The sequence below is a fragment of the Conger conger genome, chromosome 11, assembly GCF_963514075.1.
Source record: "Conger conger chromosome 11, fConCon1.1, whole genome shotgun sequence".
Lineage (NCBI taxonomy): Eukaryota > Metazoa > Chordata > Actinopteri > Anguilliformes > Congridae > Conger > Conger conger.
Window position 1 is genome coordinate 31,670,577 of NC_083770.1, and position 16,803 is coordinate 31,687,379.

Below are 16,803 nucleotides of genomic sequence, written 5' to 3' on the forward strand. Positions count from 1 at the left end.
ATGCAATATACATAGATTTGTATTGATATACAGTAGTGTGCAGTGATGATTATACACCACCGCGTTTGTCTAAGTATGGCTAATAAACAGAAACACTAAAAACATATTTTTTCTTTTTTTAAACTTTTGCATAGCATGAATGCATGTTTGAAGGCTCATTCCATGATTGTTGATGCTAAACAATTTGTTTGAACTGGCTTGAAGCAACATTATTCTGCAAAATTACTTTTGATGGTCAGTTGTTCCAGTATTTAAGGTAACACGAACTTTGAGCAGCATCAAAGTGTTAAACACGACGGCACGACGGAAGGAGCTCTCTCAGATTGTTCGTAGCCGCATTATAGACTTACATGATGCCGGTTGGTCACTTCATCTGGTGACATAAAAATTATGACTTGGCCCGCTCAGGACCTTAATCCGATTGAGCAAATCTGGGATTTGCCGGATACCAAGATAAATAAATCTGTTGTAACATCGAAAGAATCTCTTTGGAATGAACTTCAAACCATATGGAATGGTTTAACGAGTGAAGAAATAAAAGAATGTGAAAGCAAAGGGTGGCCACACTAGATATTTACTTTTTCTCCAAAAGTTAAATTATTTTTGTTTTCGCAATATATTGTTATCTGTTTACTTATTGTCATCTACATGAAATAAATACTTGAATAGTACTTGGTTTCTTAAACAAAGGACTTTTGGTCTGATACAAAAGGTGATATGTTCTAAGTTGTTTAACAACTGTAGATAAAAATACCAGGAAATAAAAGCTGAAATTTGGATGTGTCATCTCATGTACATATTTTGACTTCAAACTCAACGGTCTTCAGTGCATAGCAAAAACAAAGGAATTGACCTGTTCCAATACTTTTGGGATTGAGACGGGTGCGTGGGGGGTTGGACCCAAAATGCATTACAGGGGTGTAATCAAGTCCCGCCATGGCTTTATTCACGGAATGTCCGGTGAGCGTAGTCAAAAAACAAGCAATGTTCATACACGTAAAATCCAGCCAAAAACCAAAGTACAGTACCGAGGGAGAAGGCAGTCTTGTAATCGGTACACCATGCAAAAAGTCCGGTAGCCAGGAAAGCTGTCAGCGGGGCAGAAGTACAGGCGGACGGTAGGCAGGCTCAGGGTTGATGACGGTGCAAGAGTCAAGACCGAAGTCTGCTCCGCGGGGCAAAAGCACAAAGACAGCAGGCAAAGTCGTGGTGCAGGCAGGCAATGGTCAACAAAACAGAAGTCAATAATCTTTGGTCAATAAACAGGCTTGGATCGTAACGGGTAGACAATGGCTTGACAAAACCACTAAAGCAATGCACTGACGAACAGGAGGCAACAATTTTGCAAAGACATGACATGGAACTGAGCTTTATATGCAGGTGTAAACAGGTGCAGACAATTAGATAGAGAGCAGCATGAGAATGGAAATCAGGTGTGGAGGATTGACAAGTTAACAAGGTAATTAGTAATCGTTAGTAATAAATCTATCCTGCCCTAGCGTTAGTAAATTAGTAAATGATATGCACAAGAAACGTAAGGTAACATGAACACATGGTTAGAATGTTAGTATTACCCAATCCTGATCTAAAGTTAGTAGATTAGTAAGAACATTTGCGATGTTGTGTGCCCATTTTTAAATGTGAGCCTAAGCAGAAACACCATGGCTGATAGGGGCGACATGGCTCAGGCAGTAAGAGCAGTTGTCTGGCAGTCGGAGGGTTGCTGGTTCAATCCCCCGCCCGGGCTGTGTCAAAGTGTCCCTGAGCACGACACCTAACCCCTAAATGCTCCTGATGAGCTGGTCAGTGCCTTGCATGGCAGTCAATTGCTGTTGGTGTATGAGTGTGTGTATGAATGGGTGAATGAGAAGCATCAATGGTACAGTGCTTTGGATAAAGGTGCTATATAAATGCCAACCATTTGATTGTGACTGTGAGCTTTCCACCAATCTACACGAACAGCTGATGGAAAAGGGAAAAGATTTTATTGCATTCCGTTTTTTCCTGTTCCTATGTCATTCCACTTTATTACACATAACTTTATTTACATATGGACTTTAATGTTTAGATTTTGTCTGGATTTCTTGAGTTAATACCAAAGTCTGGTGCAAATTTCACTTGAATGGCCTCATTGGAAATACATTTACTGGACAAAATGTTGATGTGTTCAATACTTATTTCCCCCATTGTATCTATGTGAACAACTGTTCTCTCTGATGAACATGAACAAAACATCACACAGGAGTCGCCTCACTGATGAACACCTTCACTCAATCCTGAGGATTTCCTCAGCTCAGAGCCTGACCCCAAACATTGATGAATTGGCATCTAAGAAGAGATGCCAGGTATCTGGCTTGGACCAATGTGCATCAGAGTAAATCAGTGTAGTTAACTGAGATTTAATTAATATTTTCTTTATGCATTTTTTTCTTGTTACTCCTAGGCATCGACTGTTAATAGTTGAATGGTTGTATTTTCATTGAAGGAAATTATTATTTTAGTTTGGTTGTTGGCCTGTGAAAAAAGTTTTCCATTGAAAGCGAACTTGAAATAAATAATTTTTTATTTTATATATTTAAATAAGAATAAGAAACGAATGCCACGGATATATCTTTTATTTGAAATTTGATTTATCGTGTTTATAATATTAAGTTTGCTTGTTCCGGATTCAATATTTAAGCAAAACTTAAGTTTCCATATGAAAAAGGTTATTATACTGTATATCTGGAGTCTGGCCCGCGACTTAGTCCCAGTTTTTTATTTTGGCCCACTGTGTATTTGAGTTTGACACCCCTGATCTAGAGGATCGATGTAGTTATCTGAGCTACTCAGTCGTCTACATTGCATTCGCCCGATAAAACGTGCAGATCGTAGACTTGAGCCAGCTAAGTAATACTACGCCAACTCGCTAGAGGAAGCGGGTAGCATAGATAGCTAGACATTGGAGTGAAGGGAGGGGCAGTGTCCCGTGTCCCATAAATCGAGTCTGTGTTCCTTTGTTGAGTGAAGAAGCGCAAAGGATTTTAGAAAACGTAGAACGCAAAATAGCAAACTAGTCATATACGTAACGGTGTTTATTTTTCATTACCAAGCGATGGCCGAAATCGACAAGTTGAACATAGACAGTATCATTCAGCGCCTTCTGGAAGGTAAGACGCTAGCTAACGATACTCGCTAGCTATTCGAAAATGTTGCCAAACATTAAATAGGCTGTCTCATGTTTGCTAGCCAACTGTATAACTACTTTTGTGGTCTTGTTTATTTAATGTAGCTAATTAGCTAACCTTAGCTTTGACCCAGCTAATGTTGGTTATGTGCCCCAGTAACGCCAGCTAGTAAACTCTTCGACATGGCGATCTAGCTAGCTAATTTCTGCCAAGGCTGTGCCGACCGGCGCCGGTCAGCAGCCAGCCCTGCCGAGTAAACATTAGCTAGACTAACTTAGCTAACGTATTCAAAATGGAGGATAGCTAGCTTGCTGATGGATAACTAGCTTAATGCCCTGATATTAACGTAATGAATCTAGCTAGCTATATTTATATTAATGGCTAACGTTCATTGAAGTGACCAAGTTACGTTTATAATATTATCTTGCGATGGATGTACAACGTATAAGTTAACGGCTACGCATTCAATTTCGTATCAAATGTTAGTTAGCTAGGCTAGCTAGCTTAGTTAGCTAGGTAGGTGCAGTAATAAAAGCTCGACGATGGCGAGCTCCAACATTAATTTAATTATGATTTACGTAGCCTATGCTTGACGCACTGGATTTAACCAACGTTACTAGTGCTAGCTAGCTAATTACCTAGTTGGGTTTTGCTATTCCTTCGGGGGTAGCGTTTATCCGTCTAATTTGCTATTTAATTTACAATAGTATGCGCTGTGGCCAGTAGTGTGCGCTCAGTGTAATAATGTCGCTGGAAATTATCGTCAGTATGCCAGCTGGATGCTGGCTTGATCGGAACTTTACAGTATCGTTAGTTACATGTAAATGCAGTGTTCCACGGTTAAATCCTCAACCGGGTAACAACCCAATTTCTATAGCTAGATCAGTTGTGTAACCGATTGCAACAGACTATTACTAGCAAAGAAATAAGAAAATGCTACGATATAAGATGTAGCTACAACGTTGGCGAAATTGCTAGGTGGTATTCTGACCATAGGTCCTGACAAGGTATGGGGCTTGGGGCTTATGGCTATGAATAAGAATGCTTGTGGTATACTTGTTGCCGCCTGCAGTTCGTTTGTTGGTGTTTTTTTTATTTATTCTTTTGCAAACGAATTTTTTTGCTAGCTAATGTTATTAGTTTAGGACATGTCCCTGCGTTTTAGTTCATTCGCTTGCTATATTTACTTAGTATGCTAGCATTGTTTGTGGGTCCTCAGTCTAAACAAACGTCACATTGGTGAGGTAATTAGGTAGATTCGCAGTAGCTAGATTGTGGTTGGCAGGTGACAGTATAGAGTCAATGGTATTTCTAGTTACGGATATGTTTTACCAAGATATTCAGGTTCCTCTTACTATGCAAATGTAAAAAAATAGTCACTGTGTACTGAAGACCTTATTGTACCAGTTCCAATTACAACTGTATTTGTGTACATGCTGCCAGTGTTTCACTTTCCCATTTTCCATCATGTGCTCAGGGTTTTCTGTGTGGAATTGTCACATTAGTGTCAGTCCTGCTCATCTGCTTTAGACAGTTTTTTCTTTTCTAAGTGGCTATTGGGTAACTAAGTGGAAAACTAATGGTCCAGTTGCCAAACTTGTTATGAGAACATGATCTGATTGAACACCAGAGCTGATAAAGAAGTTACAACCTTTAGGTGTTAGCGATTATGCAGACTGTCGTTGTGAGTATGACACATTTCCCTTGTCGGCTGATTCAGGGAAATGTTCCATAGTGGGGTGGAGGTGCAGTTCTTTCATAATTATCAAGTCATTTTAAGGCAGGAAAGCTTAATAAAACCCAAATGTATGCAAAACCACACCAATCTGCTGTGCTGTATGTTGCTGTAAGAGTTCAGGCGCACCCATTCTTGGGAAGGGCATATCTGAGAATTATTTTATGCTTACACTTTGGAATGTCTGGTTGTTAAATATTAATCAAGCCATTATATACTAATAAGTTATTATGGCTTTGTTATGAAAATATGAATCATAAATCTATGTGTTTAACTCTACCAATTCCAAGTCTTAATTGTGGTAAGTCTAGCTTGATATAAAAAAAAAAAAAAAAAAAAAAAAACGGCTTGAAGCTTTTAAAGGCATTTTAATTTTTTTATTTTATCATACAGCAGATCTCCTGTTGTATTTATGTTCATATTGCATACAGTTACATTAGCATTTTTTATTGTGGCAAAGTAAAATCCATGGGACAGATTTTTGCCGACTTGGCATCTTGATTTGGAAGCTGTTTTTTATAGGGAGGAATGCTGGATTGAAGTAACACTGCAAAAATGTGATCAAGTGAAACAACTCCATGGAGGTTTTTAAATTCCTTGTCTTTTACTTGGTATAGCACGAATCAAGGTACATGGCCAGTTAGTCACTACACAGACTGTAAATATTCAGAAAGTGTGGTAGAGGAGGTGCTTACTCTGTGCTGTAACAGGTAGCCAAATGTGTTGAATCTGTGTTGAATCTTCTGTTAAATTAATATATTGCTTTTACATGAATAATGTACATACTATATTCTATTTGGAAAAATATCAAAATATTTCAATAAATTATTTGTGTGATGTTGAAGTGCTGTTTAATACGTCATAAACTGGAATGAGGGACTTTCTGTTCAACTGTGTTTGTACATGGTGTACAAGGGCCTTTGTACATTTTATTGATCAGCTGTAATTAAATAAATACATTCTTTGACTGGGTAACATTTTATTGTGCTTGCAGTGTTATCGCTGGAGGGCATACGGGTTATAATCTCTTATCTTCTGTACAGCACACATTTCCAAGTGGTCCCAGTACAGTCGGTTATGTAACCATGGCCTGCTTAAAATGGCCCCTTACAGGTTATGCAGTTAGAGATGCTTAATTTTAACCATAACCTTATTATTTATTTATGTATTCTAAGGGTGCAGTCTCTGCTTTCTATCTTGGTCCCATAGGAAATTGGCAAGAGTCCTATTGATACGGTGTGCAAAAACAGGCAAGCCAGGTGTCTCTTGGCAGCCTCCGCCACAGTGCTATTCACACTCCTCAACCTGATCTTTGGCTTTCCGCACAAGCTACTTGTGCGTATTGTTTTGAGAAGAACTCGGTGGACGTTTTTGAAGTGGCAGACAATTTTTGCTGGGGTTGTGTGAAAATATTTTATTTTTCTCCCAGGCATTACATTTTAATTTAGTTTAATGATTTAATTTTAAAGAAAGGCTATATCTGGGTTTCTGTTTGTTTAGGTTCTTTTTGGACGTTTTTGAAGTGGCAGACAGTTTCTGCTGTGGTTGCGTGAAAATATTTTATTTTTCTCCCAGGCATTTCAGACATTACATTTTCATTTAGTTTAATGATTTAATTTTAAAGAAACACTATATCTGGGTTTCTGTTTGTTTAGGTTCTTTTTTTAAACTGGCACTTTTCTAAATTCTTCAAGCCCACCTCCCTAGTTTGAGGCTTGGTTTTCTTTGGTCAGGCTGGATTGATGAAATATGTTCATGGGAACATCATTTTTGGCCAGGTTATACTGTGAACACCACATAGCAGATGAGCTGAAAACTGTCAGAAGGCCTAATGGAGAAGAAATGAAAAACATCTCCCCCGTATGGTCCTCACATGCATGTGACCAAACTATGAGGTTGATGCCCCTACATTAACTTAACAGCAGGAAGTGGTCCATTCAAGTTCAAGTGGAAACATGACTGATAGAATACTTTGTTGATTACTTATTAATGGCTCTTTAGAGACACAGAATGTAGGCTACTGGCAGGTGCCTGAGGCACTAGTTAAATACTTCTGAAAGGTGTGCTTTGGAATTCCATGCTCAAAACAATCCCAGCAGTTGAATCACCCCACAATTCGTCTTGTGCAACACGCTGTCATTCTCAACACAGGAAATTACTTAACATGTCATGTCACTTGCATATTACTTTGCTGTTACTGGAGTAGCATGCCAGTGTTCCTGTTGAAGCCAGATATTTTAGCCAAATTTGTGGGTGAAATTAAGGGAGAATATTTATAAATATAACTTTATAAACGGATACAGTATACTAGGGGTGCACAATATTCTGGGACCAATTCTCCCGCCAATATTTTAGCTGGCCATACTGGCTAATGTTCATAAGCCTGTTTTACATTACAGCTCAAATGTAAACTAAATAATGTTTCTCTTTTCATGGAAGAAATAGATGAATATTGGAAATGATTTGTATAATATAATACTTTAACATTCTTACGTCTAATTAAACAGAGAGCATACATCTGGAGAGCATTACTTGTGAGTTTGTGTACAATGGCTCCGTACTAAAACCACTGTGCATTTTGATTGATAACCAAGCTAACATTAAGCTTGCAATATTCTGCATTAATGCAGTTGTGATAAGATTTAAAAATGGTGGTTATTTCAGATTAAAAGTATGTCCTGCCATCGACCTCATGACCTATCCAGGCTCAGGCAATACAATTAACCTTTTAAATGGGACTGTGGAAGGAGGAAGGTTCAGCTGAGCAAGACGTGCATGCTGGTGGTTGAACTGAGCTGTGCCAAAATGGTGCCTGTCAAGGCTGTGTCCTCTGCTTTGCTTGGTAAGATGAAAGAGGAAATCTGATCTAGTCTCCTGTGTAATGAGAAGGCGGTCTATAGTTTTAGTTAGCGGAATTTTAATTTTAATGTCCCAATACAATTTCACCTTTGCCTTAACTTTGAGACTGATATGTCTGTGCTGTGCTTGTGCATAAGGCTAAGTGATGAGCTTAAAACAACTAATAAGCAACTAATATGGTGGCCTCTGTTAGGTAGCATCTGTACATACATTCGGTGTCACACCTCTGACATCACTTCTCTTATTCCTCATCCGTCAACAATTGGCACTACGTTCTGAAGCCTTCATTTACTAGTTTGAGTTATAATTCCGGAAGTAGGTCACCTATTAATAGGGAATAATGCAAAACTGCAAATTATTAACTTACTTTTTCAGTGTGGTATGAGCTCTGGATCAAGCGCAAACTGAAGACGCACCTCTTCAAGCAGCACCTCTCCCCATCCCTCCCTACCTCCCTGTGATCTTTAATTGTTGTCTTTGTGATTTACGTAGTGTTTCGGTATTTTTAGATGGCTAGGTAAGTAGTATTTGGATAGTTAAGTTTGGTCACTTTTGCTTTGTTGTTTGTTTATTTGTTGTTTCAAAAAAATAAATAAAAAACAAATAGGCCCTGGTCCTTATCTTTGTTGTACGGGTAGCAATTGAAATTGTACTTCCCTCTAGGGTCTCAGCGCACTTAGCCCTGCTTATGGGTATGCACTTTGTTGTACGTCGCTCTGGATAAGAGCGTCTGCCAAATGCCAATAATGTAATGTAATGGATCTGTTGTAAGTTTCAGTATTAACATGTGGGTGTGTCTGTAGAGAGAGTGTGCATAGCGCAGGTTCAGTTGTGCCCTGTGCCCTGTGCCCTGTGCCCTGTGCTCTGTCGTTGGTGATTTCACTCCCCTGGAGTCTAGAGATGGGAGAGTGGTGTGTTATCTGTAATTATTATATTTTGTACTATACGAGTGCATAACTGCTCTGGTGATTTTTCACTCACACTTCACTCACCCGTCACCGTGGAAGTCAAGCTGAGCTTCACTAATTTACCCTGTGCCAACCCGGTTGCCAGTTATGTCACCTTGCCAGGAGTTTGGTGGGGGAGGCAAGTTGAAGGTGATGGCTGACCGGGGCTTCTGGGAATCTCATACTGCTTTGACACACTGTGTCATATGGAGAGAAGTGCAAACAAATCAGAAAGTTGTTTATAAAGATAGCATGTCTAACCATCTTTCTGGTTGTGCTTTTCAGTGCGGGGGTCCAAGCCTGGGAAGAATGTCCAGCTCCTGGAGAGCGAGATTAAAGGCCTCTGCCTGAAGTCCCGAGAGATCTTCCTCAGCCAGCCCATCCTGCTGGAGCTGGAGGCCCCCCTCAAGATCTGTGGTGGGCAAACGCCACGTTATTTCAGCGTGAAGCAAGCACGGCAGACAGTACTGTACCCAGGCTTCAGAAAACCTTGAATCTTGGATCAGGTCAAGCAACTGTTGGGCATTGAGTGTACAGTTACAACACAACAGCTGCTGCCCTCTGAAATGCTAGCCCAAAGCCAAATCCTCTTGTGTTTGTTCCTCAAGATAAAGATAACCTTGAAACTAAAGCCACATTTTTGGGCTTGTTATTCAAGTCTGTCCTGTTTGTTCCTCCTGTTTTGTTTATTTCTTTTGTAATTATGGAAACTGATGATTTTGTCAAAGGGTGCACATTGAAGCTCTGGTTTTAAATACTGTGGGCTTGAGTTGCCAGTTGGCTCATCCTATTCTAGCGTGTGGATGGATGCCATGGTCTGGTGTCAAATCCAGTCCATGCCAGTGCTGACTGTGGCTTTGCCCTTCACGTAATTGGCCATAGTATCGCCTGAGTCAGGATACCAATACCTTTGTGTAAAGAGGATATTAATGACAGTTGGAGGTTGCCATGGGATTGTTCCTGCTAATGAGCCCCTTAATCTGGTATCCTCTCCCTATTGGTGTTACAGTGAGAAGACAGGCTGACTGGGAGAAACTGGGGGGAGAACTGAAATGTTAAATATGAACTCTTATACAGGTGACATCCACGGCCAGTACTACGACCTCCTGAGACTGTTTGAGTATGGAGGGTACCCACCGGAGAGCAACTACCTGTTTCTGGGGGACTATGTGGATAGAGGGAAGCAGTCTCTGGAGACTATCTGCCTGCTGCTGGCCTACAAAGTCAAGTACCCTGAAAACTTCTTCCTTCTGAGGGGGAATCATGAGTGTGCCTCCATCAACAGAATATACGGCTTCTATGATGAATGTGAGTGCCCCTCCAACTCTCAGCGAGCATTGTAGCACAGCATATTTGCAGTTGTGGCCTGTAGCGTAGTGGTTAATGTACATGACTGGAACCCGCAAGGTTGGCGGGTTCGATCCCCGGTGTAGCCACAATAAGATCCACCCTTAACCGTGTATTGCTCCAGGGCAGATTGTCTCCTGCTTAGTCTAATCAACTGTACGTCGCACTGGATAAGAGAGTCTGCCAAATGCCATTAATGTAATGTAATGTAACGTAGCATGTTGGAGGCCTGTGTGATTGAGCTAAAAAAAAATGTTTTTGTCATATTTCCTTATAATCTTTTACATGAGTATTACATGATGACTTCAAGTTGAAGTCAACATCCAAGAAACTTGATTATCAAGTTTGATTGATTGACTGGTGTATCCACATGTTTTCCAGGTAAAAGGCGGTATAACATTAAGCTGTGGAAGACGTTCACGGACTGCTTTAACTGTCTACCCATTGCTGCCATTGTGGATGAGAAAATCTTCTGTTGCCACGGAGGTAGGGCCTTCTGCGTGGGTACAGTAGTGCTCAATATCTCAGTGTAACTGTCTCATTCAGGGAAGCTGCAAATGTAGCTTAACTCTCTGAACTATGAGGTGATTTTGACATTTTTTCACTCATCAGTTACAGATTAAACAGGTTCATGTAATATGTAGATAACCCCTCATATAGGCCCTCATTTTATTTTATATCAGGAAATGTCACCAATGGCTTGGTTTTGGATATGATATTGATGTGTTGATTGGCCATATTATTTCAGAAAAAAAAAAAAGTTCTGCTTACTAAAAAAATTGTTGAGTTCAGTATATCTTCAAAACCAAAATTGTCAGTTGAGGTATATCATCTTGTCAATAGGAAATACTGTACAAGCGCTTTATCATATATAAAAATATCATGACTTGGGACCAAACTTTTTTGTCTCAAGTTTCATGGTTCCTGTAGACAGGGAAAAAGTTGGTAATGAGGTAGCTTGCATGCCTTTTTTTCTTTTTTTGTTGACATTTCTTGGCCGTTCCCGAGGATAAGTTGGCCATAGAGATAGGTTGTGCAGATGCTGAAAAAGTACAGCCTTTTCAGGTTACACAGGTAATGCATCTTGCCAAATTCTCATTTGGTCATCTCTGCCATGTACCCTTGAATACTTATCAAAAACTATTGCCTCTTTTCTTAAAATGTCTAAATGTCCCCTTTGCGCTAAACCCCTGTATTCCTCCAGGCCTCTCTCCAGACCTCCAGTCCATGGAGCAGATCCGCCGGGTCATGCGGCCCACCGATGTGCCAGACCAGGGCTTGCTGTGTGACCTCCTGTGGTCTGATCCTGACAAGGACGTGTTGGGCTGGGGCGAGAACGACCGGGGTGTCTCTTTCACTTTCGGGGCCGAAGTTGTGGCCAAGTTCCTGCACAAACACGACCTGGATTTGATATGTCGAGCCCATCAGGTAGGGGCTTCCGCTTCTGCAGAGTGCAGATATCGATATCACTCACTCAGCTGGAAGCAGCCTCCCAGATCCTCAATCCAGTGGGTTCCCCAAATGTCTGTACATCCTTTAACAGTTTAAAAAAAAAAAAAAACCCCTACAGAGAGCTTCAGTGTTTTTAGTTGAGTTTAGCATTTTCAGAACGGTATGTACGAAACAAAAAGTCTGATTAATACCACCTGAGTGCATAAAACCAACCCAGTGTAAAGGCAGGTCACTGTAGTTTTGTCCTTAGAGGGTGAAGTTAGTGCTGTCTAAAGATAGCGGCCCCTCTCGTAGCCAAAAAATGCAGGATGGAGTGTGAGCTAAGCCGTGTAATGAATGGGCTGTCTGCAGTTTGTTTCCATCCTCACAACTGGAGTACAGTGATACTCTGTGCTTTTTCCCTTCAGGTTGTGGAAGATGGCTATGAGTTCTTTGCTAAGAGGCAGCTTGTGACCTTATTCTCCGCTCCAAACTACTGTGGGGAGTTTGACAACGCGGGTGCCATGATGAGTGTGGATGAAACCCTCATGTGCTCTTTTCAGGTGCTTAACCGTGGTTCACCTTTCATGATTCGTTCAAAAGATCACACGTGAAGTTGGAGTAATATTTGTGTGCATGTATGTTTTCTTCTGCATAGATTCTAAAACCTGCGGAGAAGAAGAAGGCAAACGCTAGCCGGGCGATGACACCCCCTCGGATCATGGTTACAAATAAAGCCAAGAAATAAGAGCTTGTGTGGAGCAGAGCACACAATATTTGTTTATTTCCTTGGAATGATTTGTTTGTGGTTTAGTGGTCACACATATTCAGTGAACTGTCAGATACCTTTCTTGCAGCAAGAACTGAGATGACCGTTAACCAAGATGATGAAAGCAAAGCAAAGCTTTTTTTCTTTTTCTTTTTTTTGGGTTCCTTGCTGCTTGACTAAATGGCGGTTTCCACCGTAAGAACTTCAGGTATATGCACTTGAGTGCAGCCACTCTTTTTGCCACATTGTAGAGCACACTGGAAGAACATTGTCCAGTTTTTTATGGTGTATGCCTTCGGTTTGGAACCAAGAATGGTCTCAAAATATCACCCCTAAACACCTGTTCGCACTCTCAATGTCAAGCAGTGGAAGCTGTTAAGAGTTCTTCAGACCACTGTGAAATTAGTCATGCCCTTGTGTTTGAAATGGAAATGTTTTCACACTGATTTTAAATGAGACAATTGGGTTTCTTCTTTCCATGTGTTTATATAAATCCCATTTATTCAAACATCAATGAATTTTAAATACTTCATGTACTACATTCTTCGAACAAATAAAGCCATTATCACCAGACTTTCTCTTTCTAAAATGAGTTCCTAGTGTAATTTAAGGCAATATTTAAACTGATTTTCTAGTGTTAAATTCAACACAATTATGGTATTTGAGAGAAATATAAACTCATATTTCCTCGAAGTGGTTTGACGTACCATCACCGGAATATCTATCGTTCAGTACTTTTTCCTGAGCTGTTTAACATGCATTTATTATTATCAAGGCTTGTGGAAAAATAGAAACTTGGTTGATTGTTTTTTACTTTTTTTTATTTGCAAATTTTCTATAGTGCAAGACTCAAGGTCCCACTTTCCTTTCAAGGCATGCCTATTATCTGTCTTTACAGCTGATGTAACTGTTGTTTCTCTTCAGATATGTCATTTGTAACTGAATATTGAACTGGGGTGTCATTTCACAGTCATCTCCTGTTATCACTATTGGCAATATTTCTTGTATATCTCCCACACGTTTGTATATTTGCTTAAAATTGAGGACAACGCAGGTTCTCGCATTTGTTTTTTTTGGGACAATAAATTTTTAAAAAATGACATCTATTTTTTCACCTCTTGTATATAAGCCTGCCTATTAGCCTATAGCATGTGATCTAAAAGTAATTTACTAAACGGTATTTTCCCAGTTGTACTCTGACTTTAACAATTAAAAAGGTTAAGTGTCCTTTTGAGAAGCGTAATCAAAGAGACTAGTAATTTCTGTATATGTATACGACCTGTATGAAATGAACACTACACTGTTCTGCATCAAGATCGCCATCTGCTGTTAAGAATGAGAATGGGTTACATATACGTTCACTCGACCACCCACGCGACTTTGTATACTAGCAGAGTAGGCCAATGTTATTGTAAATTTAACGTAATTTATAGTAAATATTATGTAGATAGTATTTTTATATTAACACATTTTATTGCATAAACTCACGTTTGGCCTTTATCTGTGCGATGGAGGCTTGGTATCAATGTCAAAGCATCACCAACGTGAACGATATATGGTATTCCTGTTTTGCCCAATTTATGGAATGACAGACATTGTAATTTGGGTTTTACGTTTTTAATTAAGTAGCTTTCTTTCAATAAACACAGAACCTGTGATGGGGTGGGGGGGGGTATATGATTAGCTACTCTCCGTAAGTACTGTAAACATTACCTGCTAAATATAGCTGTTCGTCTGACGCGTATTAATCCAAGCATATAAACTGCAGGAAAACACGAGTTCCCACACGTTAAGGTTACCGGTGTGTGTAAATTCTCAAAATCTTAATATTACCGCCACCACTTTCATATTATCTGCTCTTCTCAACAACCGAGAAAACAAATACTATAGTCTAAGCTCTTTACATTGTGTTTTGTCTCGATTTGTTTATGGTAAAATTGTTTCTACCAACAGAGTAAGTGCTTCCATATACAATACAGATTTTATGGTAAGTTGCATTATATTTTAATTTTTGATGTTTGTAATTGGGCTAAACCTCTTAAATATGAGGCATTATTTCACATCGATTGTTGGTTAAGGTGCAACAGCCTATGTGTACTGTACCCTAATAGCTGTTTCCTTTTGTAATTTCATAATTGATATTTCCGATTCTAACATAAATTCAGTTTTTGTATGGCGATTTCCTTTTAGGCTCAGTTTCATGTAACAAATGTTTAATTGGGAGTCCATGAATTATGTTCAAGCAGCCTAGTACAGGAGATAGTGCGTAAATAACAGGGTTTAGTTGTCGCCTTTTGCATTCAGTCATATTTTTCATGTCATAAAGCCAAGTTAAATTAATACAATCCAATCAATTTCCACCGAAGAATTGAGCTAGAAATAGATTCCCACTTCAAGTGATATCCAAAATTTGTCAGGGTGCCTGGCCAAACTTTCCTATAGGCAGACTATTCACACAGGGCACCATACCAGGCGAAATGATTCATCTTCAGAGGGCGCTGATAAGGATGTCTGTTTTCCCTTTTTAGATAGAGAAATTTGTGCCAATGATATTATGAGGCTGAGAAATAAGAAAAGAACTGTCAGAAACAATAGCCAAATAATAGGCTTACCAAAATAAACTTGAATGTCAGACATCCAAGCAGAGTCTGACCAAGTATCTTATATTGGAATTACACTGTTACAGTAAGCAGTAACAATTTACATTTCAGCCAGACATTTTTGTTGATTTGGCTCTGTAGTCCAGTACATTGAATTTGAAATACGTAAAGGTACGTATGAAGTTAAAGAGCAGACCTTTAACTTTAATTTGAGAGTTTTTACATCCATATTGGCTGAGCAGTGTCAGTAGCCTTTTTTTACATAGTCCCAACGATTTTTGGGGAAGTAGTTGGACAATTGGCTGCCAGTTGGCCGTTTCGTCGACAGGTGTGTGAAGGTTCATTGTTAGTTTATGCATGAGAGCGCTAGAAAAAGGTATCGAGTTGATTCTAGGAGTGCCATCTGCATTTTTCTCACAACATGAGCGTCAAAGATACGTCAATGCCAGTAAAGCACGCCATCGTTAGGCTGGAAATTCTGAATAAATAAGACATAGTGTGTCAAAATCTGTTGGGCTCAGCAATGGTAAATGACCTGGTAGACTATTGAAGACCAGTAGATGACAGAAGAATCATTCGCATGGTGAAGAAAAATCCTGTTCAACAGATCCAGAACAGTAATGTCTATCGGTTGTAGACTTCAGGCAGTCATTGATTGCAAAGGATTTGCGACAAAATATTGATTATGATGACTTTATTTCAGTTTCCATTATTTTGTCTTCCAGTCAATTCCAATGAGGTTTGGCAAACTCAAGATGCTTGTTTTTTATTTTTTTATTTTATTTTATTGTGCTCTGTAAGGGCTGTCTTCGGGCCACCCTTCGAAAGAGTTTCCTAGTATGGAGGTGCCATTTTATGTTTTTTATTTTATACTTGGTGACCCCAAGACATAACCAATCTCTGCTATTCTTAATCTGTGATCCTTGGGTTACTTATGGCCTCCTTCACCAGCTTCCTCATCGTCCGTGTGGATAATATGCACTTGTGTACTGTTCCTGGCAAGTTTGCAATCATTCCATATGTTTTTATGCCTTTTTATTATTGCCCTTACAGTGCTGGCTGTTTATGTACTTTTTTGTTCCCATAACCTGATTTGGTCAGCTACCACATGTGTCTTCTGAATTGACAGTTCTTTCACTTTTCCCATGCTGATAGTGGACAAAGGGATTTTGCATGTTTGTAACCTCATTTTTATATTCTACTGGAACAGGAATTGATGGAATCCTACAATATTCCTCTAGACTGAGATTAACTAAATGAAATAAAATTGTATTGGTAATTTCACTTTGTTTGACTTTATTTAAAATAATTGATAGGGTTGGCAATAACTTTTCAGAAAAAAATTTGATTTTTGATTTTTGTAATCAAAAAAATTAGATTACAAAAATGAAACATGAGAATAAATGTATCTTGTTTTTCCATACGTTTGAACACAAAATCTAAATCATTATCCATGTTGTTTATTATAATTAGCCTTTTTTCTCCATTTTATTAAGGATGCCAATGATTTTGGAGCTCACTGTAACTAGCTTACTCCATAACTAGCTAACCATATGCTCAGCCCAAGTATTAAATGGTGAATGCATTTGCAGTAAACCAGTTTTTAATCACACTAAATAGCACTTCAAGTGGAAAGATTTTTTGCCTTGCTTTGGATAATCTCATAATGGCAAAATATTACAGGCAGGACAATTTTCTTACTGCACATATCTACTGGTTAAAATACACAATACAATGGCAACGGCAGAATGCAGATACTCAGTGTTTAACTTCTGCTTTTACCCTTTGCTTCCACCAAACTGAAAATATAAAGTGTTGTGTATTCATGTTGTGCAGTTCTGATAAATTAGTTCCATACTGGTAGTTTGGGTCAATATTGGCACAGTACCACAGAGCTTTGTGTTGCCTCAAGTAACTGCTTGACATTGGCAAGAATGACAGGAGTGGC

General features: G+C 39.2%; 1 protein-coding gene across 1 annotated transcript; it reads left to right on the top strand.

Annotated features, from left to right (window-relative positions):
• Positions 1–2,875: 2,875 nt before the first annotated feature.
• Positions 2,876–13,355, top strand: LOC133140441 (serine/threonine-protein phosphatase PP1-gamma catalytic subunit A-like). Its single transcript, XM_061260413.1, has 7 exons — positions 2,876–3,149; positions 8,994–9,125; positions 9,786–10,016; positions 10,437–10,541; positions 11,260–11,483; positions 11,915–12,049; positions 12,145–13,355. The coding sequence occupies exons 1-7, from the start codon at positions 3,095–3,097 to the stop codon at positions 12,232–12,234; spliced, it is 972 nt and encodes a 323-aa protein (XP_061116397.1). The 5' UTR covers positions 2,876–3,094; the 3' UTR covers positions 12,235–13,355.
• Positions 13,356–16,803: the final 3,448 nt, after the last annotated feature.

Excerpts from the sequence above, each read along its gene's own strand:
- LOC133140441 (XM_061260413.1), top strand. The coding sequence starts at position 3,095 with ATGGCCGAAATCGACAAGTTGAACATAGACAGTATCATTCAGCGCCTT. Across the intron at positions 10,542-11,259 it reads AATCTTCTGTTGCCACGGAG|GCCTCTCTCCAGACCTCCAG; the intron begins GTAGGGCCTTCT and ends GTATTCCTCCAG. Across the intron at positions 12,050-12,144 it reads CCCTCATGTGCTCTTTTCAG|ATTCTAAAACCTGCGGAGAA; the intron begins GTGCTTAACCGT and ends TCTTCTGCATAG.